This window comes from Mus caroli, unplaced genomic scaffold (assembly GCF_978045245.1).
Source record: "Mus caroli unplaced genomic scaffold, Mus_caroli_1 scaffold_7, whole genome shotgun sequence".
NCBI lineage: Eukaryota > Metazoa > Chordata > Mammalia > Rodentia > Muridae > Mus > Mus caroli.
Genome location: NW_028227262.1, coordinates 91,947,417 through 91,974,346, shown reverse-complemented (window position 1 = coordinate 91,974,346; position 26,930 = coordinate 91,947,417). Strand labels below are relative to the sequence as shown.

The window sequence follows — 26,930 nt, the reverse complement described above, 5'->3', positions numbered from 1 at the left end:
TGCTTTGGTCTCAGGCCAGCACATTTAATTACTGTGAACAAGTCACACCTTTAGCTCCGTGGCCCACACTGTACAATCTACCATGACTTGTGTTAGATGCTGCATCAGCACCCAACAGGTTTTCTTAATCTGCACCTACCAATCCACTGTCCATGTGACAGCATTGTGACTGGGGCTCTTGAAGTCCATTTTCTTTTCTCTTTTCTTTTCCTTCCTTCTCTTCTCCTCCTACTCTTCTTAATTTCTTAACTGATTCTTTGTGAGTTTCACATCATGCACCCCAATCCCACTGTCCCTTTGTATTGGCCCTCTGCCCTTGCAGCTTCCCCTGCCCCCCAAAGAAAATAAAAACAAAAATTAACAAACAAACCAAAAACAAAGTATAGAGAACATTTCGTTGTGGAAGCTACAGTGTCACACAGTATATCCCTCTGTCCATACATCTTTACTAGCAGTGTTCATTTCAATGAATCATTGGTCTGGTATGAGGTCTCTGGCTTCTGTGACACCATTCGTACTGGATCCTCACAAGGACTCCTCTTGGATATCCTGTTATTGTTCTGTGTCATGGAGATCCTGCAGTTTTGGATCTGCAGGACTTTTGTTTTTGTTTTCTGAGACAGGGTCTTGCTGTGTAGTTGTCTGGCTCTGAACTCATGATTCTCCTGTTTTGTCCTGAGTACTGGGGTTTTAGGAAAGTACCTCTGTACCTAGCCCCAACCTCTGGCTTATAAAGCCCTTCAGTTTCATCTATAGGCTGATGCTGTTCTTTCCTTTGAACATAATACTCTTAAGTGTGTTCTCAGTCCTTAGATCACTAAACTTCACATTAAGTACTTTTGCTCTTTCACATGTTACTTATTACAAAAACAAAAACACCAATGGAGAGTAAGGATAAGAGATTTTGAATCATTTAACCTTGCCTTTCTGTCCCTTCTGGTTGGACTAGAGACTGCTCTTCACAATGAGCAGTCAGATCATACATGGTGTCTGTAGGGCACACCACTTAGTTGCCTGAAGGATCTGAAGTTTACATGTTACAGTCAGGTTCAAATAGATCACAGTAGAAACTAAACCCACAAAAGCCACGCAGCAAAGAGATCTGGAATGGGATCTGGAGAAGGTCCCTAACTTTGCATGACTTAGTCACAGAGGAACCTACTGTGACTGGTCTGAATATGATGTCTCCCATTGTATTGGGCATCTGAATACTTGGTCCCCAGTTGGCGCTGCTGTCTTGTGGGGGGAGGGGGTACGGCCTTAGTGGAAGCATGGCAGTCAGAGTGGGCTTTGAGAGTTTAAAGACTCCTGCCATTGTTAGTTTGTTCTCGCTGCTTTGAGCTTGTATTTCTTCCTGCTGCCTCTGCTTCACCATCATGATCCCTAACTCCCCAGAGTTGTAAAAGCCCAAATAAATGCTCTTGTCCATCAGTGGGCTTGGCCATGGCATTTTATCACCGCAGCAGCAAAGTAACTGATACATCCTGCTATACATTGTTTCTGAAACTTTTTATAAGGAACTCTTTGTGTTCAATAAAAGAAAATGATTTTCATAGTCCTTAGTATTCTTAAAGGACAAATTAAAGCTTTCCTGCAATATCTTTTTATGCTTAGACATGTATTTTGAAAGTAGGATTAATGTAAAAATACGCACTACTTGGTTTTTGTTTTCGCTCCTTGGTTCCATGTAGCCCAGGCTGGTCAGACTTGAGGCTGACCTTAAATTCTTGACTCCCCTGCATTTTTCTCTTGTGTGCTATGATTACAGACATACCTCACCACCATGACGGACAACAGAATTTTAGAAAAGCTTTCCTTTTCTGGTTTATTCTCAGTGCTTCACACAGAGTCTTTGCAGGGTTAGCGATGCGGACACCAACAGTTTTTAAGATACAACTTTCTGGCAAATGTGTTTTCCAGACAAAATAAACAAATAAAACAATTTCAGAAGATGATGTCAACATACTCCATCCCAATTTCAAAGCTAGCAGTGGTTAAAATCAGGAACATAATACATCCAGAGAGTGTCTTCTGCGCCCTTACACACCCACCTGGGAGAATGCCCTAGAAACTGCAGAACACCAAACTACAAAACTCATTTTGGAAAAGGGAGCCATTTTTTCTAATTTTGGCTTTAAGATATTTTTTAATGACTTAAAAATTCTGCTGAGTATAGTGATGGAGGTGGGAAGAGGGGCCGCGGTTCACAGGTTCCACACGTCTGAAGATCGTCTGTTGGGGAAAGGGAAAAGTTCTAGGAGCAAGACTGTTTTATAAATAAGAAAGAGTCTTTCCTCAAAATGGACAGTGCCTGATTCAGGTGGACCCCTGGGAGAAGTCTTCTCACGATGGCTTGTTTATAATGTCTTCTGTAAAATCGAGTTGACAACCTCCAATGATTCTTCTTTTACTAAAACAATATCATAAGAGTCCATGTATTTTTCTAAAAGCTCGTCTACCTAATCAACAGAAAAACAAAAATAAAATTAACATGTAGAGAAGGACACATAATGTTAATTTTAGCCACATGATGTTAGATTTGTAGAATATAAATCTAATTTCATATACAAGGGTTGAAATACAGACATACTCTCAAATTGTCTTTAAATAATTATCTTGTTTCTGATTAAGATTTTAATTTTCTGAGATAGGGTCTTGCTGTTTAAGCTTATGCTGGCCTTCAACTTTTGAGGCCAGCCTCCTGCCTCAGCTTCCTTATCGCTGGGCGACAGACATGCACCATCATGTCTAGCACACTCTCAGACTTATCATGGACAGGAAGTTTTCCACATGGAAATTTTCTCACTAAACGGTTTCTCTCCACCCACACGGTTCTGACTCTGGGCAGCTTTGCACAAGGAGCACTTGGCCATGCATGGGGATATTCTGACACTCATGACTAGGGAGTGCTGCCTACTGTGACCTCCACATATTACACAGGGCTCTGCTTCCTATCTCCCAATCACCGCGGAAGCAGGAGGCTAAAATGACCTGCCTTGGCAACTAATTACAATGTTTCATCTTAATTTTTTAAAAAAGGAAATTAAACTACAGCTCTGCACACTTACTCTGTCATTCAGATAACCAATTTTCAGAATGTGTTCAACATTGGCTACGCCATCGGCCATTCTTAGGTCTCCTTGGGAATCCCCGAGCAGAATGATGTTGCTGTTGTCTTTCAGCTGGCTGAAGTAGTCTGTATTCTTCAGGGCACCATCATGTTTGTTGAATACGTGGATTAGCTCTCCTTTGAATCCTTTCAGCACTCCCTATTAAAAATATTTTAAATAATAGCTTAAGAAGAACCTTATTATATTTACTTATGATCTGTCTATGTCTGTGGGTGTCCGTGGCAGGGGATACTTGGAGGTAAGAACCAACCACCTGCAGGAGCTGGCCCTCACCTTCCACCAGAGGACCCGGGAGTAAATTCAAGCTGTCAGCCTTGGTGGGAAACATTTATCAATACTGAGCCATCTCTCTGGCTTGAAATAATAGGTTTTTACAGATTCCACTTGTTAGGTTCTTTACATTTAATGATTCTAAATAGATGTTGCTATTTTTCATGTCTTTGACTTGATCTCAAAACATAGAAGTCCATCACACTGAAAGGATGGACCATTTAGAGACTGCCGTATCCAGGGATCCATCCCATAATCAGCTTCTAAACGCTGACACCATTGCATACACTAGCAAGATTTTGCTGAAAGGACCCAAATATAGCTGTCTCTTGTGAGACGATGCCGGGGCCTAGCAAACACAGGAGTGGATGCTCACAGTCAGCTATTGGATGTATCACAGGGCTCCCAATGGAGAAGCTAGAGAAAGTACCCCAGGAGCTAAAGGGATCTACAACCCTATTGTTGGAACATGATGTACTAACCAGTACCCCGGAGCTCTTGTCTCTAGCTGCATATGTATGGAAAGATGGCCTAGTCGGCTATCACTGGAAAGAGAGGCCCATTGGAATTGCAAACTTTATATGCCCCAATATAGGGGAATGCCAGGGCCAAAAGAATGGGAATGGGTGGGTAGGGAAGTGGGGGGCGCTATGGGGGACTTTTGGGATAGTATTGGAAATGTAATTGAGGAAAATATGTAATAAAAATATTAAAAATTAAAAAAAAAAAAGAAGTCCATCACACACATGAGAGGGAGGAAGGACTCCAAAACAACCTATGCCACCCTCACCACATTCAATGGTAAAACGCAGCAAGGCAAGAATTTAGCTTCACTTCTCATTTTGTTCCTAGCTAAAGGACTCCATTTGAGGTCTTTTACTGTTCTGGGTTTTTATTTGATTTTGTTTGAGTCTATATAGATTTTGAGCTCATAATTCTATCCTTAGCTGAATGCTGGGCTTAGATGCATTCTGTATCATGCCCATCGAAATTTAAAATGTACTTGTATAAAAAAAATGGCATATTATTCACTTCTTCTTTCCTCATTTATGATGTAGCCATCAGAGCTGCACCATTAAGTTATTCCACATAAGTTTTGTGAGCTTTTCTTTTCTTTCTTTTTTTTGAGACAAGGTTTCTCTGTGTAGCACCTACCTGTTATTAATAAAGAACATGTTTACATGACTAGAATATTTTAGATTAGACAGTAGCTCTGAGGAATGATTTCACATTCTTACATTTTCATCAAAATCCATGAAGTTTGACACTACTTTGACGTTTGAGTGATAAACTCCAGCCTGCCGGATAACTTCTTCAAGTACATCACCAATACCAGCAGAAAATATGAACACCGGGATACCGTGCTGTTGAAGTTTACCGAAGAAATTCTCATATCCTTCCCTGCAAGTGGAGGGAGGCACAGTGTTTATGAGAAAGACTTTTTTATCTTTTTCACTTAGAAGGTATAAAGCAAAAATATTTCCACCTTTTCCTACAAATCATATTCTCATTCCAAAACAACGACCAAGCCAACAGTTGACTCTTTACCTTGCTATTAATTCTAGCAGTATGTTAGGTGTTTTTTATTTAGACTTAAACTGAGCATGGATAAAAGCCTACAATTTTCACCATACAGTGAAAAGCCACTAGGGTGTTCTGATCGTCCACCAGAAGAGAGAGTAGCAAAGCCGAGCAAAAGCTCTTTCCCAGCCGCTGCTCCTTTGCCCGACCTTTTATTTATGTATAGGTTTAGAGGAAAGCAAATCAGTGTTCATCCCCATCCCCTTACCATCCCGTCATCTTCCCTGTGCCTCTACGTTCTCATCAGATGTATATATAGCTATAAATACATGTACACTTAAGGCTACATATCCTGTATATGAGAGAAAATGTGTGATGCTTGTCTAATTCTGGCTTGTTTTTCTTTATATGATTGATTATTTTAAATCCACCCATTTTCCTAAAAATGACAAACTCATTCTTGTTCATAAAACCTTAAAAATCTACTCTTTCCTTGTCACTCTTTTAGCTCCAGGTTAAATAAGCTCTTGGTGCTTACAGTGGGGCATTCAACTGTCATTACTCTTTGACAATTGAATCTTTTCTTCTTCAATCATAATCATCATCATCCCAGGGCAATGTGATAATGTGGTTGGGGGTAGTTTAGTGGCAGAGTGATTGCCCAACATGTGAAAGGCCCCAGGTTCAATACCCAGAACAGAGGGAAACAAAAAACAGCTTTGTCATATTTGCCCAACAAGTTGAAAAAAAAAATAAGGCTGGTAAAAAGTACTGAAAGTAAGCTGGATTTTCACACAATAATAATCCATATTGTAAATATCCTGTGTGAGGGTGTATGTGTGTGTGTGTGTGGTGTAGTACTTGACTTAGTTGGCCTTCTGCCTCCTGAATTCTGTAATCACAGATTTTGACACTATGCCAAATCCTTGTAAATATTTTACCTATATATTAAAATATGTTCCTGTAAAGTTTCAAAGCATGAGAATTTCAAAACTAGATTCATGTCAATTTAGAAACAATTCTTAGTTAAAACCTTTATAGCTTATAAATATCTCCTTCAAATTTCAGATCTTTCAAAACTATTCCTAAAAAAAAAAATTGAAAATCATATTGGTTATGTAAGCCTGTACATTATTCTTAAAATTAAAACAAATTTGGAGAAAGTAAATACAAATAATTACTCAAATCTTCCAATGCACTTACTACCCATAGCAAACCTAACTGAAAAAAAAAACTTTAGAATGGGTTTCATGTATCCTAAGCTATCCTCTGACATCTATTTCATTCAGTATCCTCCTGTCTCTACTCCCAAACGCTGGAATTTTAGGCATGCACCACCATGCCTAGGATTTAAAATAACTGCTGTGCCACCTCTCCAGCCCCCTACAATGCCAGTTTTATTCAGTGCTCAGATCAAGCAAAGAGCTGTGGGCATTGCAACAAGCACTCTGCCAACCGAGCTACACCCCAACCACAGCAGCTCTACCCTCAGATGGTATTCTTATCGCAGCACTAGTCATTTTGTGACACTGATGTCTCATTTAATGAATAATGTGATAGCTTATTTTTAATTAAAGCTCATAATTGAATATACACAACAGCAGTTAATTCTGTAGACAATAGAAACAACAAAACACAGGAGACTTACTTGAGCATAACGTCAGAGTCAGCCACAATCTCTTTAAGTTTGGCTTTTGGTATGCCTTGTTCAATAAGCAAACCGTGAGATTTGGTATACCTGGAGTTCACAATCAAAGGAGGGGAGAGAGATCGGTTAAAATATTAAAACTTCTATCTTTATTGCATCATTCCTGAGTGAGTGCTGGTCATCACTGTGCGGATTTAACTCTTTGACACTGAGGCACTTAAAATTGTGATGGTGTTCTTTCTCCCCCTGTGTCCCAGATCTTACAGGCTCAGGTTTAGATAAATATGTTGATAAGGAAGTCTTTCTTCCCTCAGTCTACAGAGAGGATCCAGTCTAACCTGGGCTGTCAAGCTTCTTCCTCCTTTCAGAAATAAGCTAAGTAATTCTTTAATCAGCTAGCAACTTAAATTTTCATAGTAATGGAATAGTGGCAGGAAAGTGTTAGACATACGCTGGCCTGCTTAGAGCCTAATTCTTTCTTTAAAAATAAATTTATATATGTAATGTATGTGAATCCAACTGTCTAGCCTTCAGGCACACCAGAAGAGGGCCTCAAACCAGAAACAATCCCTCTGCCTCAGCTTTCCAACTTTAAGGATTACAGGTATGTAAAAGAGACTGTCTCTGTGGCCAGAGCTTATTCCAACTGCAGATAAAAGTAACTGCAAAACTGTCCTTTCTCCATACAGAAATTAATCTTTTTAAAGTGTTCCAAAGCTAGCTCCAGTTTTGATTCTACATGTGGGGAGAGAAAAATCTCTTTTCAACATTTAATACACACACAGGTGAACTGTCCATGCTCCCTGACAGCTCTTGGGAATATTCTTGTTCTCTTACAATGTTAAAGCAGATGTGGCTGCTTCTTAGAATGCTTCTCAGCGGATCTGGCTCTGGTTTCTATAGCATCCTGGTGGACTCCTCTGAGCCTCTTAAGTTTGCCAAGGTTTGTCTTGACCTGGATTTCCATGCAAACCTCTCACTGTGGTCTCCAAGAATGTTGCCGACTGATGAACACAGCCAACACCAGAGGCCTTGTCCTCCACATAAGGACAGACACAGTGTGGATCCTAGTTTTTTTTCTTTGTATTTAGATCATGGCTAATAAGCTTTTAAATAAAGATGTAGCGTTTAAGACTTTTGTGGCAGACTTTTTATTTTCTCTTACTGCATATCATCTTAAGGCACATCGCAGGTTGTTAATTCGCTGCAGCGACTACGTTTTTCTGTATTCTTCTTTTTTTTTTTTTTTTGGTTTTTCGAGACAGGGTTTCTCTGTGTAGCCCTGGCTGTCCTGGAACTCACTTTGTAGACCAGGCTGACCTTGAACTCAGAAATCCGCCTGCCTCTGCCTCCCAAGTGCTGGGATTATTTTTCTGTATTCATTACCTGTGTATCTATCTGTGTACAGTAAAGGAGGAAACAAGACCCCAGTTTTAACTGGGCCACTGGGTCACTAGCACTTCAGTGCTCCCCACTGCCCAGAGATACTCACCACTCTACCATGTAAGGGAACTTCTCTTCCACGGTGAGAACAGGATCAACTTCAATAGCATAATACTGCTCCTTTAACTGCAGTAACTGGAAAGAAACGAGACACTTAGTTCTGAGAATATGCAGTTTTGTCATGTACCTGGCTAGCAGAAAACAATGCAAACAATAAAAGGCAAAAGCCTATATGCCACTTTTCAGTAAAAATTAAAATTGGAGACGGTTTGATATTCACTTACATATAGTTAGATTCACCTGCAGAAGCCACCTTATTCCCAAGACAGCAATTCAGTGAGACCAAGTACTCCTTATGAACGTCATTAGAGAAAGTGTGGGCTTATTTTCAGGCTTTGTTCTGCTGTGCTGTGGTATTGCAGACTGAATGTGAGACACTGCACGTTAGGCAAGTGATCTCATTGACTGGCCTCTGCTCTCCTGCCTGGCCCAGTTTTACTTTCTATTTTGGGCCAGGTCTTGGCTATATTACCCAGGTGGCCTTGAACATCCAAATCCTTCTGCCTCAGGCTGTAGGAGGATTACAGCCTGGAACCACCAGACCTGAAAAGTTTAGTCCTGAAATCAAGTAATTAACTTTGATGGGCACCATGAGTTGCCCTGTTAAGACAGAGGCAGGCACCCCAGGAACACCCTCATCAGTTTAAGAGGGCAAATCATTGTGAGGCCGTTGTCTTCCTAGTTAAGGTAAGGACCCAGAGTGTTCACATAACAACCTCTCAAGCTGACTGTGCTAGCAAAGGTTGCAGGCCCGGTAATCCTAGCACCTGGGAGGCCGAGGAAAGGGGACCAGGATCTCTAGGCGTTATTCACCTAGCCAGAGAGTTCAAAGCCAGTCTGGGCCAAATGAGACCCCATCTTGGAAAAGAAAAGCTAAGATAGAATTCATATAATAAACTAGATACTTATGGAGTGCTTATTATGTGCCAGATACTGCTGCAAGCACTTAGCATTTATTTCGCTTCTTTTAAGTGGAGGACAAGTATCACCATGTAGCAAATGCTGGCCCTGAACTTGAAACTGTCTTCCTCAGTACTCTAGTCTGGGATGTGGATGCTCTCATGCCTAGCTTCTGACACTCGTTCCTTCTGAGGGGAAACAAAACAAACTAAAACACACAAAAACACTAAATCAGCGGAGGCAATGAAAGACTTAACTACACATCTGTAATGATTTGATATTTACCTTTCTTCGACATTCATCTGTAACAAGCTTACAGTTGTCAATGATATCTAGAGGGAGAGAGAACAATACAGGCATTAAAGAAACTATTCTGGTTGATGCTACCACTAATGAAGATAACTTGCTTCTTTCGTCTTTAAGAGCCAAGTCAATTACTGTGGTTACTGCAACTTCTGTTCTCAATGCTGTTCTTCAAATGGCCTTGCTCCAGGAGGTGATGGCTTCAGAATCGGAGACTTAGTAATTCTTCACATATACCACCCAGCGAAATGTTCACCATCTTCACACAATCAACTGTATACTATTTTCATTTCCATGTTCCTTTTTAATAAGTAGAAGCAACAAATACATCTCAAAGTTTATAAATTTCTTTTTCTTTCTATTTCAAGACAGGGTGTGTCGGGTGGTTTACGTTAATGTGACACAAACTACAGTCACCTGGGAACAGAGAACCTCAACTGAGGAACTGCATCTAACAGATTGGCTCATGGCCACGTCTGTGGGGGATTTTGCTTGATTAATAATTGGTGTAGGAAGACCCAGCCCACTTGGGTGAGTCTACCCCTAACAAGGTAGTCCTGGATAGTATAAGAAAGCAAGGTGAGCAAGCCAGTAAGCCTTCACGGTCTCTGCTTCAGTTCCTGCCTTGGCTTCCCTAGACGATGGACTGTAACCGGAAAGCCAAATAAACCTGTTCTTTCCCCAAGTTGTTTTGATCTCTGTTTTAGAACGAATAGACACCAAACTTGGACCTAAGGTCTCATGCAATCCAGGCTGATTTTGAATTTAGGATCCTTCTGCCTCCACTGCTCCACTGCTGGGATCATAGGCACAAGCCAACTATACCCAGTTTATGTCATCTTAGAGACTGAACCCAGGGCTTCATGTATGCAAGGCCTCCACTCTACCAACTGAACTACATATACCCCAGCCATGAACGATACCATTTTCTTAAGAATGGTACTTCATGGGGAAATATAGAAAAACTATAATTACTAGTATTTTAATATATTTCTTCTCAAAGGTTTTATTACTAATGAACTAGGTAAAATAAGTCAAGTCAAATCTAGGTCTTTTTGTTTCATTCATATATATATATATATATATATATATGATTAAAACTCTATAAATACCATTTGCAATGGTTGTACAGGTTGTACAGTTTCTGGTATGTGGATGCGAAAGAATTTTAGCTGCCTTCCAAGCTGTTGTCATTATAAATAACTTCATTTTGTGTCGTCAGAAATCAATGTCAAGGCTTTGCACATGCTAGCTAGGCTAGTGTCCTACTCCTGAGGACATCCTTAGCCCAGAGTGTGCCAGCTGGTTTTCTATCAATTCCAACACAAGCTAGGGTCACCCAGGGAGAAGGAACCACAGTTGAGAAAATGCCTCCATCAGATGGGGCTGTGGGCAAGTCTGTGGGACATTTCTTGACTGAGGACGGATGTGGAAAGGGCTGGTTCACTGTGGGTGGTTCCACCCTAGGTCGTGTTAAGAAAGCAGGTTGAGCAAGCCTTAGGGGAGCAAGCTAGACAGCAGCATTCCTCCATGTCTCTGCATGAACTCCTGCTTGACCTCTTGTCTTGGCTTTCCTCTATTACTCCAACTGCAAGCAAAATAAACCCTTTCCTCCCCAGGCTGTTTTTGGTCATAGTGTTTTACAACAGCAATAGAAATCTAACTAATAAAGAACATTTGATAATTGTTTTTGGTTATCCCCAAATGTAAAACCTTTCAAGTCTTTCTTGGGTAATAAATAGACTATAAACAGTGAGAAGTATTTTGGTATCTTCATCCATTCCCTTTTCTTCTAAAAGCATATATGAAAATAACCATTCATATATGATGAGTACAAACCATTCCTCAAAACATAACAAGGAGCAAGTTTCTTCACTTTCAACATCAAAAAGAGAAAAGTACCCCACAACCCTCAGTCGCTTCACTGATAAATATCGATGATTACACTCATGTACGTGCTGAGTAGTATCTCACTTACTGTGACACGTTGGGCATCTTTTCCCATTGTAGGAAAACCTACTTAGAGTCATGTCAAAGTCTGTTATTATCTGTAAGAGAAAGGAGAAGGCAAAATTGTAAACAAGTCCACCATAGTCAGAGGCTCACCATGCTAAGCAAATACAGATCCTGGAGCCTTTCACTAGAGAAGCACTCCCTTAATCACAGCACTAGGGAGGGAGAGACAAGCGGATCTCTGTACGTTCCAGGACAGCCAGGCCTGTTATCCAGAGACACTCTGTTTTGAAAACAATGAAAACAAAATAACACAAAATATCTGTGTGTGTCAATGGGAGTACGCCATGCTCTGTGTGTATGTGTGGGCTGGAGGACAACTTCTAGGAGTTGGTTCTTGAGATCCCCCTTATTGAGGTAGGGTCTCATTTATTTGATACCTTGCTCTGGATATGACTTAAATAGATAAAAAATTTGCTTTTAGGCAGTTAAAATAGCAAAGGAATTCTTAAAATGAAGTTGGAATAAATAACTTCTTCAGTTCCTTCCCATTTAGTCTGCAATTCTCTACTTAATGAAGAATAAACTTGAGCCTGGGATGATGCCTGCCCATGATCCCAGCAGTTGGGAGTCGGAAGCAAACTATAAAAATCCCAGACCAACAGTGAGAGAAACAGATAAACCTCAACCGTCTCTCACAGAGTTCCACTTTAATTTGACAATGACTCAGTTAATTAACATATGGAATAACTTGAAACTGTACCCTTTTAACTGTGACTCCTGAAATGGTTTAACATGTTTATAGTACCAGTTACCTTAGAACTTAATACAAACAAACAAAAATTTACTAAGATTTTATCAAAACAGGAGACTAATTAATGAGCTTTCCCCATGAAGTTGCTAGGTGCTAGACCCACAGATTCATTTACGCTGCAGTGCTCCATCACTCAGACGGATGCGTCTACTTCAATTTTCCAACTGGCTTAAATTTTTTATAGATTATCTTCGTATAAAAACTCTTCCTAGATCCTCCCCTCCTCCATGCATTTGCTCTTTCTCTCCACACAAACAAAACAGAGAAACTAAAAAGACAAAACAAAAACAAAAAAACCCAACCAAACCCAAACCATGGAGTCTTGTCTTGTGTAGCCCAAACTCCTGCGTCGGGGCCTGCCCTGGAGTGTGGCTGACAGCCCCAGCATCCCTCCACTGGTAGAACTGACTTTCCTTCTCTCAGAAGCTATCAATTGCACATTAGCTTCAATGTTTAACAAAGCTTAAAGTCACCTGAAGTTTGGCAGCGCCTCCTTTAATGAGACCACAGATAATTTCTTCTACTCTTTTAGGGTTCTTGATACGAACTGAGCTTTTCTGAAATTCTGGCATCTAAAAAGGTGAACAGAAATGAATTACCTTTTCTTACTTTCCCCAGTTCCTTCAATATTAAGAAGCTTGTATTAGAAAGTATAAAAACACTGAGGTATTATTCTAAAAATTCATATCACAATATCACTTTACCATTTATACATGCAAAATATTAAAAGACAACTAGTTTCCAACTAGAAAATTAATATAAAATTACATAGCATGGCAGTACAAATCTGTAATGTTAAGGCAGGAGGATCTTAAGTTTAAGAATATTTTGGAGTACACAGCAAGAGCCATCTTATACAAAGCAAACCTAACAAAAGAAAAACCCTACATTTGTGGTTCATTTACTTTATTAGAAAGTTTAATTTTCTTATATAAATATACAGGTACTGTGCTTCCCCAAATCTATAGAACATAAAAAAAAAACCTGTCTATCATTAATCAAAACTCTCTAGAATCCTAGGAAATATCTGAATTGAATGATAGAATTATTTCTTCTAAGGAACATTTTGCTTATGATTTAATTTGTCTGTGGTGGTGCTTGCCTTTAACCCCATCACCTGGGGGGCAGAAGCAGGCAGATCTCTGAGTTCAAGGCCAGTGTGGTCTACATAGCAGTTTTAGCCCAGTCTTTGTCTTGGAAAACAAAATGTAAAATCACATCTATCTACTTAGCAGGTGGTGGTAGGAGGATCACTCGAGGACAGATGTTGGAGCCAGTCTCGACAAGTTTTAAAAATTAATTAAGACTTAAAAATAAAAGTCTGTAAAAAATGCAAATAGCTTATATACAAATAGCAGGTCATACTATGTGAGATAAACATTGTTTTGGATAGTTCTATATCAACTTGACACAAGCTAAAAATCACCTGAGAGGAGGGAACGTCACTTAAGAAAAAGACTATAAGATATTGCTGTAGGAAAGACTGAAGGGCATTTTCTTAATTAGCAATTGATGTGGGAGAGTCCAGCCCATTGTGGATGGTGCCATCCCCGAGCTGGTGGTCCTGGGTTCTATAAGAAAGCAGGCTGAGCAAGCCAGGGGGAGTAAGCCAATACACATCATCCCTACAGGACTTCTGCATTAGCTCCTGTCCCCGGCTCCTGCCCTGTGTGATTTCCTGCCCTCACTGCCTTTGAGGAACTGGTTTATGGACCTGTGAGTCTAAGAAACCCTTTCTTGGTCATGGTGTATCATCACAGCAATAGTAACCCCAACTAAAACAAGGATTGAGGACCCAATCAAAGACTGCCTTTGTATTCATATTTACATTTAAAAATATTTCTAGGCAGAAAAATATTGCATAACTACTCCTTATAAGGTTTTGTACATATAGCTAAAATATCTCTAAAATCTGAAAAGTTACTTTAAGATAATTGATTCTTCCCTGTGTACTACATCCCAAATAATTTACTAATTGTTCTTAGCATAAGAACAGATTTTTTTTCAAGGTAATATAACTACTAGAAGGTATCTGGGGTTTACAGAGATTTTAGGATTTATTCAATAATTTTATGCTAGTGTCATTTTTGTTTAACTTTATCACAAGTTGAAGGAAACTGAAAGAGGAAGACTGATGCTTACACAGCAATGTCCTGGACAAGTGGCCCAGGAAACCGTGGTCATTTCACATTATGATATTCAGCAATAGCAGAAAGGTCCTTAGAAGAAATAATTCTACCACAACAGTCAGTATTCTCCGGGATTCTGTTTTGATCAACAGCAAGCAAGTAGTATGTTATGATTCTACACAGTGTGGAGTGGAAGCCCAGCCTTCTTTAGAGTGTTATCACTAATACCAACATAGTCCACTAAAGTACCAGACTTAGGTTTTTATTTTAAGAGAGTCTGACCAGATTACTTCTATCAGGCCCCATGTTGTTCCTACATATACACTAGAGTTAAAAGTTCCTACATATACAACAAAACCCCAAACCAAAAGTCCAGAACATTCCAAAGACTGGAAGATAATAGAGGTATATAGAAAAGGGCAAAACAATCAAACACTGATCATAAAATGCATACATTTATTTGTTTTTTCTTTTTGGGGGGGGGCAGGGGAAGATGCAGGGAATCCAGCCCAAGTACACAAGTTCTACTATCGCTGTAGCCCTTACACACTTAGTTCTAAAAGCTGCATCTTAAAAGAAGACTAGGATCACCTGCAATGTGTTAACCCAGTAGTCTCAAGAAGGGGAGGGGGAGATGTCGCAGCCCATAAAGTACTTGCTGCACTTTACGAGTGGGGATCTCTGGGTTTGCTCATTAGCAAATGTAGCAGAATCAGTAAGCTTTGGATTCAGTGAGAGTCCCTAGATCAAAAAGATAAGCGGAGAGCAATAAAGGATGGTACCCAAGGTTGACCTCTGGCCTCCACCTGTATGCACACACAAAGACCATACCCCCAAGCCTCAATGGGTTAAGAATTTTATCATGGGTTTAAAGGTAATTGAAATACTTATTTAACAATATTTTTCAGTAGATGAAACAAGAAGTAACTGGTACATTTCTTTTTCTTCATTCACCCTTATGTTTACATAGTAAATATTTTGTGTCTACTTTGTAATACACACTCCTGCTAGAGACTGGATATGATGTGGACCAATACTTCTGTGCTGATGCTAAGGATCACCGCTGCTCTGGAGGACCCCTTCTGTATCTCCTTTACAAAAAGTTTATCTGGGCAGAGCATAGACTTGATCCAGTAACTACACTCATTGGAGTTGGTGAAAAGGCTCCATGGTTAAGAACCCTCGCTGCTATTGCAGAGGACTGTGTTTGGATCCTGGCAGTCATGTTGGATGGTTTACAACTGTTTTAACTCCTACTCCAACGGCTTTAACACTCTCTGTATCAACACTCGAATGCAAGTACCCCTTCTCCCAAATAGACATAAAGCCTTTAAAAAAACAAACTCATAGTGAAAGTAAACAAAGGATTATGCCACCATAATATTTTCAGCAAGCAAATGGAGCATTTTATTTCATTCTGAATAAAATACCTGTCCTCAAGGTTCAGCTAACAAAAATAGCATCTGTGTCTGGCGGTGCATACCTTTAATCCCACAGCACTTGGGAAGGAGAGGCAGGCAGATTTCTGAGTTCAAGGTTAACCTGGCCTACAGATCAAATTCCAGGACAGTCAAGGCTACAAGAAAAACTCTTGTTTCAAAAAAAAACCCCAAAACCAAAAAAACCAAAAAACTAAACAAATGAATATTAACTAAGACCACTTGGTGGCACCCATCAAATGCCCTGATTCTAATCAGGTCTTCACCTACATTTTACATTTGGTATCTTATAAAACACTTTTCTATTTTTAAATCATCAATTATACAAGTTGTTAGCCTCTTATTTATTTTTCAGTAACAAGCAAATTGAGAACTCAAATTGCTTCAGAAGTTTCACAGACTATTATAAGATCATCTTTCTCGTAATTATACATCAAAGGGAACCAGTGGCTGGGACACCATCATTGCCTGTGCCTCTGAGATACACACACAATCCTTCATTCCAAGTAGATAAGTATCAGACACTTCAGTTAGTCTGGAGGAACACACTGGCTACAAAGGGAAACAGCTGGCACTTGCTCCCTCTAGAGAACACAGAAAGGTGGACCATGCAGGTGTTAGAAATACAGGAGAGTGGCTGTGGCTCATGGGGAGAGTCCTAGCCTAACATCTATAAAACCTTGGGTTCAATCTCAGCAAAAGGAGAAAGGAGGAAACACAGATACACAAAATAACTTATAGATATACCATACTCCTCAGCTGAGACATACTAACAGTTTAAGGTGATGTCCATGAATTAAATATTATAGAGCTCGTTAAAATGTGTATCTTTATGGTTTTATACACTAGTTAAAGCTGGCTGGCCTGGCATACCCTGTGTAGTTTAAGATGACCTTGAACTTGTAGGAATTCTCCTGTGTCAGCCTTCAGAACACTGGGATTGCAGGTATATGCGACTACGCCTGGCTCCAACGAGTTTTAGCATAGGGAATATGGAAAATTATGGTACCCCCCCCCCGCCCCCCACCATAATGTTCAGAGGAGACATGCTCCTTCCATGGCTGCAGTACCACTATTATAGAGAAGACAGCTGCTTCCAGGGTGCTCTCAGGAACGTCATATAGCTTGTGTCACACATAAAGTTGGTAATTCCCACTGTTTCTTTACATAATAATTTTTTATATAATAGACTCATGTAATCCAGCTAGCTCTAAGCTAATTATGTAGCTAAGGATGACCCTCAACTCCTGACTTACCTGTCCCTCCCCCCTCGGCCCCCCCCCCCCCCCCCCCCGCCCTGAGATTACAAGCAGGGACTACCAACCACATCTGGGGTTTATCCTGTTGGGGACTGAACTGAGAGCTTCCTGCATGTTACACAAGCACTCTAATGACAGCCGCAGACATTGCACGCACCCTTTGTTTTTCTGAAATTCCTTTTTATGTCTGCTTGCCTGACCTGCCTGCCTCCTGATCCCCACTGCTTCCCTCCCTCTCTCCTCCCTTCCCTCCCTCCCTCCCTCTAGTGTGTATGTGTGTGTATGCACGTATGTAAAGGTTAGAGGACAAGTTTTAAGAGTCAGTTCTTTCCTTCCACCACACAGGTTCCAGGGATTGAACTCAAGTACTATATTTGGTGGTAAAAGTCCTAATTCTCTGAGCCTTTTGACTGGCCCTGAATGCTGTTCCCTTTAAAATACACTTAAAATATTTCGTTCTAAATGGCTTAAATATAAGAGTGCCAAAGAATAGAGAAAAGAATGGTAATCTGGCGGAGGTTGAGCATGCCCTCAGGAGATGGAAGTAGAATCAGGAGCTCAAGCACCATCAGCTGCAATGTGCGTTTAGCCCGCCTGGGCTATGTGAGACCCAGCCTCAAAAACCCCAAACCAAGAACAAACATACAAAGAGTGAAGGAATAAGGTGTATGTAATGCGAGGCATGGTGGCACATACTTGTAATCTCTGCATCTCAGCGTTACTCAGACAGGAGGATGGTGAGATATGTATCCTGAGATACAGACACAGTGAGACACTATCTTCAAACAAAGTAAACACAAAGCAAAACAAAATCTCCCCAGAGCCTTGTCACCATTTTATATTAAGAACTGTAAAATGTATTACATTTCAAGAAAAATATTTCTGTATTTGCATGCCACTCAGCAAATGCTTGAGATTTTATTCTCTGTGTGCTGAGCATCATGAAGAGAGTCCTCTGAAAATTCCAGGCCTGCTATTATATATTTCAAGAGAGAAGAGTGGAGAAGATTCACGTTTACAGGTGGAGCGGGACATGCTTGCTTACCCACCATTTTCAAACGGACAGCAGACTCCTGATTAGTCATTTCGTGGTTATCCAATCTTCTGGATTTCCCCAGGTGATGTCACAGCAAGAGAGAGGGGGAAAAAGGGACACATGACACACTTACATTTGAGGTTCTTAATGTATGCTAATGATACAGGAAGATGGTATTTTAGTATGAATTAAATCCCAAGGAATTGCAGCTTCATGCTCAGCACAGGATTTCCTCTACTAAATAGAGTTTAGGATGAACTATTACATCAAGAGCTGGACACTCTCTTCTAAGAACTAAACTAGGACTAAAAAGTTTGACTAAAGAGGAAAAATGGACTACAGCACATTTGGGTTTCACTACGTAGTCCAGGCTTGCCTTAAACTCCTGGGAATCCTCCTGCCTCAGTCTCCTGATCTGGAATTATGGATGTGACCCACTCTGTTTGGTTCTGCAAGGATATTCTATCAACTCTTCCTCTACACAAGGGTGAAGCCTGTGAGAAAAGTGTGTTGTTGCACCAAGTCTACATAAGAATTAAGATAAAAAAGAGACATAATATACAAAAGTATTTTTCTTTTAATTTCTTTCCAAAATATTTATTTATTCACCTTACTGTGTCTAATTAGTGTTGCTCGTGTATGTGTGTGTGGGTCATGCACTGGAGTATGGGAACCTACCAGTGGTTAAATGCATAAAGAAAAGCGACCTCCTTCAGCAGCTACCAACTGTGAACAGCTCCTCAGCTAGGGGAGGTTGAGGGAGTCCTTCTTCCCAGCTAAATTTTCTTATGTTAAAATCTTTTTTTGTGTGTGTGTAAATATGTGTTGTGTTTGTACTTGGCACAGGGTTTGGGACAAAGTCAGTACGGAATATGTTTGTCAAATAAAATGAACACTTTTAGGAGGCAACTGGATGAATTTTATATCCATTAAATTAAAAAAAAACCCTTTATCATTCTGATTTTGTTCTGTAGTGTAAATCTTAGAGGAAATTACTAATTCTTCCATAACGACTTTAGTTTTTAATTTACTCCAGCTAAGTAAAGATTTAATGATCAAACACCCTGGAACTCACTCTGTAGACCAGGTTGGCCTCAAACTCACAGAGATCTGCCTGCCTCTGCCTCCGCAGTGCTGGGACTAAAAAGTGAGCCACCACAACCCAGCCAAAACCTCCATTTTAAAAGAGCTACTACTGCTCAGGGGACAGAGCTGTAGATCAGTGGTAGAAGACTTGCCTAGAATGTAGCCCTGACTTGATCTTCATTCAGCAGGACAAAAAAACAGAAATAAAGATTTAGAAAAAGTCAGTGGCGGCTGAAGATTTGCCTCAGCCATTAAGAAGGTGTACTGACTGCTCTCGGAGAGGACCAAGCCCCATTCCCAGCACCCACGTCAGGTAGAGTTCTAGATGATCTGATGCCCTCCTAGGGCACCTATACACATACTTTAAAATAATAAAAGAAAAAAAAAAGTCAGTGTTAGTAAAAAATGGTCTTATAGCCTCTTCAAATATTGATGGTTCTTGAACTACCACAAACAAAAGAAGGATCAATAAAAGATTAGACAATGGCCAGCTTTCTTCCTCCAACCCTCTCCTCTGTGACACGGTTATGATATATAGTGCTGGCTGCCTCCTAATTAGAGGCAATCCTCCTACCTATCATTCAAATTACTGGGGTTATAGGCAAACAACCATCACATCGGGCAGCTGCTTGCTTTTAGTAATTCACATACACTATGTTAATGTTACCCCAAGAGCTTTCCTTCCTCCCAGTGCTCAACATTGGGCCCTATTGTAACTTCCACTCACCAAGAGTTAGTCTGTGTGACTGTGGAACTGCAGGCCCAAACCTCACTTTCAGACCTGTACTGCCACAAAAGTACACACACACACACACACACACACACACACACACACACACAGGAATAGATGCCAGCACTCTGGGACTATCTGAAAGAAGATACTGAATATCAGAGCAGAGTATTTTTAACCACCAGTCTTGTAAGCCTATACCTGGTGTATACAAAGTTCTAGCTTGTTCTGCCAATGTCAGCTGTGGCAGACACTTCAAGAGAAGAGCTGCTGGACTAACACATCAAGTCAGAAGACACATTCAAAAATAGAAAGCTCTACCCTTGAACTATGAACTCTGCGGAGGTTTAAAGCCTTTAAATCTGGGATCTTGAAGTATGGACTAGAAAAATTTGCACACTAGAAACCAATTACTCTGTATCCTTTCAGGATGAGCTCAAGGCTTCTAACGGTGTTAACCTGAGCTTGTGTAGAACAAGGCTAAAGAAGGAAGCGAGAGGTAAGACCTTCACTTAACTTTCTTCTCGACGAATTTTAGCTACTGTATGTCCTTCTGCGGCTAGGTTTTTAAATCAATAAAAGGGGAATGTCTCCACAAGCAATTTACTTGCTTTGAAACAGACCTGAAAGTATCTGCATGTAGACTGATACTTTTAAAGACTAGCTTCACTTTGACTTACAGGAATGTAGAAAAAAAATAAATTGATTAACACAGCTTTTAAGTTGTGACTCTTCTTTAATTTTGATACTTGCAGAACCATGAAAATCACAGTGATTAAGAAATGAAACTTTGTGTGCTGAACTGTGTATCTTACATGAGAAAACATATATCTCACTTTAATATGGGAAGGACTCTGGCAACAGCATTAACTGTCCTCGTTAAATTCATCGGTATTTATTTTACCTCTCTCAGCAAACCAGTACTATTTGTCTTTAAGTTCAGTATATTAAGATGTCAAATTTCTTAGGGTGATTATCAAATAGAAATAAAATTATAAATTTACTTTTAATGGAGGACTGTAATAATTTCTGTGTTGCATTTAAATACTTCTCCCCAGACAGAAATAAATATACACAAACTGGAAAGTGAAACATTCTCGATACAGAGAATAAACAAAACTGAAACTGAACAGCTGAAGATGTGGGAGGAAACATGGAAAAAATAAATTCAAAAGCTGTCTATTTCAGGAATGGGCAATTTATGCCCATTTTCTTAAACAGGAAAACAACAGTTGAGTTTTATGTATAATTGTGAAAACAAATAGTTTGTAAGCTCAGAATGTAATTCTCCAGCCTTCTACCCACATTGGTTCTAATACCAATAGCATTTTTCAAGACATTAAACCAAGGCACATAGAAACTGCATTGCTGACCCTGAACATACTCTGAGCATTTTCTGTCCTGTCCTTTCTCCTAGAACAACAGCAAAGGTAGTGTCAGTATCCAGTAAAGCTAAGCAAGCTGCTAATACAATAGTCTGTTGTATGGTCAAATTTTTAAAAGAAGCTATATGAAACTTGGAAAATGTAATTATTTAAATGTGATGCAGAGCCAGGCATGGTGGTACCCTGTAGGAAGCTCTTAGTAGGTTAGAAGTCAGCACACACTGTAAGACCCTGTCAAAAAAAAAAAAAAAAAAAAAAGACATGGCCACAGTATTGTAGATTTTACTGTAACACATATGTTCTGTGTTCTAAGGATGTGTTTTTGGAGGTTCCGGGTATTTAACCTAGGATTATACATATTAAACAGATACTCTACCACTGAACTATATCCCCAGTCCTTACAGGTCTGAATCTTAACTTTCAATATGCAAATTGTTACATTAGAAACCTAGCTTTCATCAATTCATAAAATGTACCAGTGTAACTGCAGTCTATAATACCCTGGGTAAGGTCACAGGCATGAATATTAATCTTGATTACCAGCAATAATAAACTCACGTGGCTCTTTGCAGAACTAAGTCACATAGCAACTGAGTATGTTACTCTTCTGAGAGTACTTTGGTTTTGCCTAACACCCACATGTCTGAATAAGAAATCTCTAAAACCAGACTACATAAAATGTAGTTTTTGAGCTAAGATATTTGAAAGTTTTACACACTTAACACCTTTGCAAACAACAAATAATTTTACATTTCTCTACATTAGATTTGTCTACTTATATTTCCTACTCTGCATTTTTAAAATGGCTAAAGTTTCAATAAGAGAGAGAACCAAACGAGAACCACAGCAAGTTATATACAAGAAACTCATGGCTTCTGGAACTTACTCTGAAGGTAACCGGACAAGCTACGCGCGTACGGCAGCACCAGCAAAAGAAAATTCTTCCTGTCTGAGAAGCACTAATATAGCACAAGGTGCAAGGAGGGCGGTTCCCAAAGCCTTGACTAAGCCTTATGCAAACAGCCCTGGTGACGCACTCAGAACAGTGCTTTATTATGCTATGGGTGGCAGCCTTGCTGGCTCTCTCAGCTTGATACCATTCAGTTTACAGAATTTAACCAGCTGGGAAAACATGCCTGCTAAGGGCAGGTAGCTCAGCCCAGCAACCGCTCTGCAATCTGAGAAGGAACTCTGAGGGTAACTTTTAGACCACTCCTTTCCTGTTGCTGACGGGCTGCGCTGCACTTGTGATATGTGCAGTCCTCTGGTGGATGCTCTACTTCAAGACAAAGTGAAAAGATGAAGTTTGGTTGCTGGAGCCGGGAGAGGCAGATAGGAGGCTGTTGTTGCTCAATTGGGCAAAGTTCCAATTTTTAAATAAAAACTGTCCTATGGGTGGCGTGTGGCGGTAATGGGTGCGCAGTAATGCACATGTATTTAGTGTCACCAAACGGTGACTAAAATGGTACCTCTTGTATTATGCAAATTTTACTCCAGTGGGACTGAAGGAGACTTTTACATTTTATTTATATTTTCCAGCCGCTTTTGGTAAATTTTAATAAAACCATGCCAAAAATTGAAGACCAGAATAAAACTGTAATATGCAGGTATAACAGTGTCCATTTGTAGTCTCAGCCACTAAGGATCTGAGGCAGGTGAATCATTTAGTCTATTGGGGCCAGCCTTGGTAACACATCATGAAAGTTTCTGCTGTTGTTATTAATAAAGAAGGTAATGAGATAAAATGTTTTTATTTAAAAGCAGAAGCAGGCTAGCATTTAAACTGAGCAGCAGGATGGCAGTATGCTAACACTGCACCAGGGCCTGCTAGATAAGGTGGCACTCGGGCTCCGGGAATTTTATCATCAGGGCCATGGTTAAGCAGTTTACATGTAAATAAATTTTTCTATTGGCTCTCTCTACTGTGTTCAGAGAGATCTAACGCCAGGCTATATTTTACTAATTAAACTTTGTGAAGTAGCAAGTCCTTTTTTTCAGAGAAAGGCTCACAACAGATTGCTCAGGCTGGGCTCAAGTGATCATCCTGCCTCCACAGCCTCCAGTAGCCAGACCTGTCCACCTCACGTCCACATTACCATAGGAGCTCTTGGGCTGCCTTGGGCAGGAGAGGGCGGTGACAGAATACAAGGTCTCACTATACAGCACTGGCTAGACTGCCACCACCACCCTCCTCACCCCCTGCTGGCTGGGTGCACATTCACATGTGTGGTGGTAGTGGTGGGGGCTTGTGTAGGCCAGAGGTCTCCTCCATAACAGTAAGACACTCTCTCATTTAAGCCCACAGCTTGCCTATTCATGAGGCAAGCTATCCAGCTTGACCTGGGCGTCCCTGCTATCTGCCTCCTTGTTACTGGGGTGTCAGGCAGGACACCACACCTAACTGGCATTCACATGGGTGCTAGGAATCCTCATTCCTGTCTTATATGGCAAGTGCTTTATCCACTGAGCCATCTCTCCAGCCCCAGGCACTATCTTTTTATAATAAGACTTAATAAGGCTCATTAGCAAAACATATCTTAAGAGGAAGACCTATTATATCTAATTACTGATGGGAATTCAAGGACAGCAAACAACGAGTACTAATCTGCCCTGAATGACCTCTTTTAACAAAGCAGTTCTGGAGTAACACTTCCACACCTTCTTAGAAGAATATTTAGAAATATTACCAAAAGCTGCAGATATAAACACTCCTTTGAAATACCACTTAGTGTCTAGTAACATACCCTAAGGAAATATGATTGTACATAAAGATATAGTTGCAAACATATAGACTGCAGATTTGCTTGTAACACTAAGACACTGTGGGCATCCATGACAACACCTAGCTGATTTTTAGCTTAGGAGAAAGATGGACAGAGTGATGAATGCCTGTAATCCAGCACTTGGGAGGTGGAGTCAGGCAGGGGATTAGGAAGAGTCGGAGGCAGGCCCAGGCTAAATGAGATACTGCCTTAAAAGCAAACAAACAGAACAAGGAACAGTAACAAAACATAAAACTTCAGAACGGAGGACAGGTGGGGTGGGGGTGAAGCTGAGAGGCAGGCTAGTTAGCATGTACAGAGCTCTGGGCTCTACTCCAAGTACCACAAACAACAAAACAGTGTCAGAGAGGTGAACGCACTGTGATACACATGAGATACAGACATATGAAGCTCTTAGAAATGAATGGTGCTGTACCTGGTGAGTCAAGCCTATAATCCCAGGACTTGGGAGGAAGGAACAGGAGGGCCACTGTCCCAGATCAGGCAACAGCCAGCCTTAAAAACAATAAAATAAAATGTTGTACGTGGCTAAACTTCACTAGCTTCTGATGTGGGTGTGGCTCAGTACACAGAGGGACTGTGGCTCAGTACACAGAGGGACTGTACAGAACTTATGACTCCCTGATTTAATTCCAAGAAGTAAAAAAAAAAAAAAAAGTAACTAAATGACATGAACAAATAAATACATTTTACTAAATTCTAAGTATGTAGGCTTTCCTCAGCCTATATCCCTAGCACCCTGTATAACATATGCCACATATGCCACCATTCTTAGATTACCTAAGGGAGTAAAGGCATACAGCTGCTAAGTAGCAGCAATAGATTCAGGGTAAAAGCACAGGGAGCCTCAAATAGGACACATGATAGGATTCATGGCAGCACTAACAGCCTTCCTTCATAGCCTGAGTGGGAAAATAAACAGTGTTTAAATGTGAATGTCAGCAGCAAGTGACATTAATTTTGTCCATGATCAGAAAAGCTGAAGAGTATTCTGGCCAGTAACATACAAGGACCTGAAGTGGAGCCAGGTGCTTCAGAGCACAGCCAGTTCTCCAAGGAGAAGGCAGAGGAGTTGCATGCTTCAGACCACAAAGGCCACATACCAAAATCTTGTCTAAAACATAAAAATAAAAATCCCTCCTTGAGGGACTTAGATTTATCAAAGCCTGAGCAGTATTTGTTCAGGGCTTCTGCACTGTCAGTCCTGAAACACACGAATGCCCTTGATGGGCACTCTAGTGCAATAAGGTTAGCTTGAGAGAACTCAATACACCTTCCCTCTTTACAGCAAAGCAATGTGGGATCTGGAGAAACTAAGCCACTTCCCATTATGTCACTTATGGACCAAAGCAGCAAGGTTGTTTTTAAAATCATTTTGTGCCACTATAGGCACTCAATCATGTACACACACCTGTGCCACTGCAGGCAATCATGTACACACACCTGTGTCACTGCAGGCAATTACATATATATATATATATGCTTAGAGTGCTTGAAAAATATATTCCCAAGAATGCTTGCCTCGTCAGAGGGCTCAACAGATATAAAGTCTGACAACCCAAGTTCCATCCCTGAGACTCAAAACAAATCAAATCCCAAATCTCACAGTTGTTCTCTGATCTCCACACCATGACAAGTGCTTGTAGCCACTCAAACACACATAGCACACACAGGCACATACAAGAAGCATAAACACAAAACAGTAATGCCACCGAAAGTACTGAATTAATGGCTCCACTTCTAGATACTTCCAACAGGACTGACGCACATATGAGCACATATAGGCTAGCAGCACACATAAGACTTGCACAGGTTCAAGCCAGAAAAGGTCTCACCCCTAACCAAGAAGCTATTTGCAATTGACAAGGGGAAAAATCAATTTTCTCCAACGGTGTGTCACTGGGTGTATCATGATACTTCAGGGCAGGGCATGTGCTTAGGAGCAGCTGGCCAATACACACACACACACACACACACACACACACACAAAATCAATGATATTTTTGTGGACTTTTTCTTGTTTTGGGATATTACTGGTGGTCTTCTGCTTGTTTGTTTTGATGTTCCTGTGAGTTTTTTCCTTTTTCTTTGGAGATGGATAGAGAAATGGGAAGAAGGAGACAGGGAGAATCCAGCTGACAGTGAGTAAGAACACAGTTTAGTATGTAGGGAAGTAGAGAGGATCTTGGAGGAGTTGGTGGAGAAAAATGATCAAAATACATTGTATGTACAAACAATATGTACAAAAAAATTACTGAATAACAAACACTTTTGGGGGCAAGGGATGTAAGTCAGTGGTCTTGCATTCATGAAGCCCTGAGTTTGAATCTCAGAACCAACCACAAAACAAGCAACACAAAACCAGTTTTGTTTCAAATAGATTTTTCATTGTTTTCTGAGAAGGGCTAGAAAGAAGCTGAAAGTCACAGAGGCGGGTCCTCAGCAGTGGAGTGGACTTTCATCTCTGCACTGTGGCTGGCCTGGCTGAAACCACCCACGTCCCTTCTAACGGCAGGCACTAGATGAGGAATTGCAATGCCAAAGGACAGAACTACAGGGGCCAGGATATCTGCCAGGTTATTTTCTCCCACTCTGACACTGTAATAGATGTCTGCTATCTTTATCAATGGAGAAGGTGATATCTACTTGTATGTTTGAGTAACTATTCAGAACTTTTCATAGTTTGCCACGAAAAAGTTTCTTAGGACTTGGTCAGCCCTGAAAAATACAAGGGCCTGAGTTCAGTCCCTAGAACACCCATTTAAAAAACTGGGTATGGTTGACACAGGCTTGTAATCCCTGGATCTTGGTGACCAGCCAGCCCAGTCTACTTGGTAAGCTGGTTGGTCTGATATGGGGAGGGCCTGTGGGCTCCACCCCAACAGATATTAAAACCTTTCCCCAAACCTCAACTAAGTGGCTTGAGATTTCAAACTTCCTTTGAGAAACTCAAACACATTCTTTAGCAGCCTACAATTTTCCTCTTATTTAAAAAGTCTTCCATGCTTCATGCTAAATGTGCCATGTCCTGGTATATCAA

At 40.5% G+C, this 26,930-nt stretch overlaps 1 protein-coding gene across 4 annotated transcripts in view; it reads right to left on the bottom strand.

Annotated features, from left to right (window-relative positions):
• Window positions 1-1,799: 1,799 nt before the first annotated feature.
• The window catches only part of Nt5c3a (5'-nucleotidase, cytosolic IIIA), a 42,057-nt gene continuing 16,926 nt past the window's right edge, over window positions 1,800-26,930 (bottom strand). Inside the window, exons 1-10 of one of the 4 annotated variants that reach the window (XM_021164609.3) lie at window positions 21,994-22,462; window positions 17,920-17,974; window positions 12,517-12,615; window positions 11,255-11,324; window positions 9,259-9,305; window positions 8,063-8,148; window positions 6,571-6,660; window positions 4,640-4,802; window positions 3,069-3,269; window positions 1,800-2,459 (exon numbers count right to left, since the gene is read on the bottom strand). In XM_021164609.3, coding sequence (XP_021020268.1) covers window positions 2,358-2,459; window positions 3,069-3,269; window positions 4,640-4,802; window positions 6,571-6,660; window positions 8,063-8,148; window positions 9,259-9,305; window positions 11,255-11,324; window positions 12,517-12,615; window positions 17,920-17,955 — 894 coding nt within the window. In that variant the 5' untranslated portion in view covers window positions 17,956-17,974; window positions 21,994-22,462 and the 3' untranslated portion in view covers window positions 1,800-2,357. Of the gene's footprint in view, window positions 2,460-3,068; window positions 3,270-4,639; window positions 4,803-6,570; window positions 6,661-8,062; window positions 8,149-9,258; window positions 9,306-11,254; window positions 11,325-12,516; window positions 12,616-17,919; window positions 17,975-21,993; window positions 22,463-26,930 lie in introns of those variants that run through there. The other 3 variants (XM_029478557.2, XM_029478558.2, XM_021164608.2) reach the window with 3 other exon arrangements.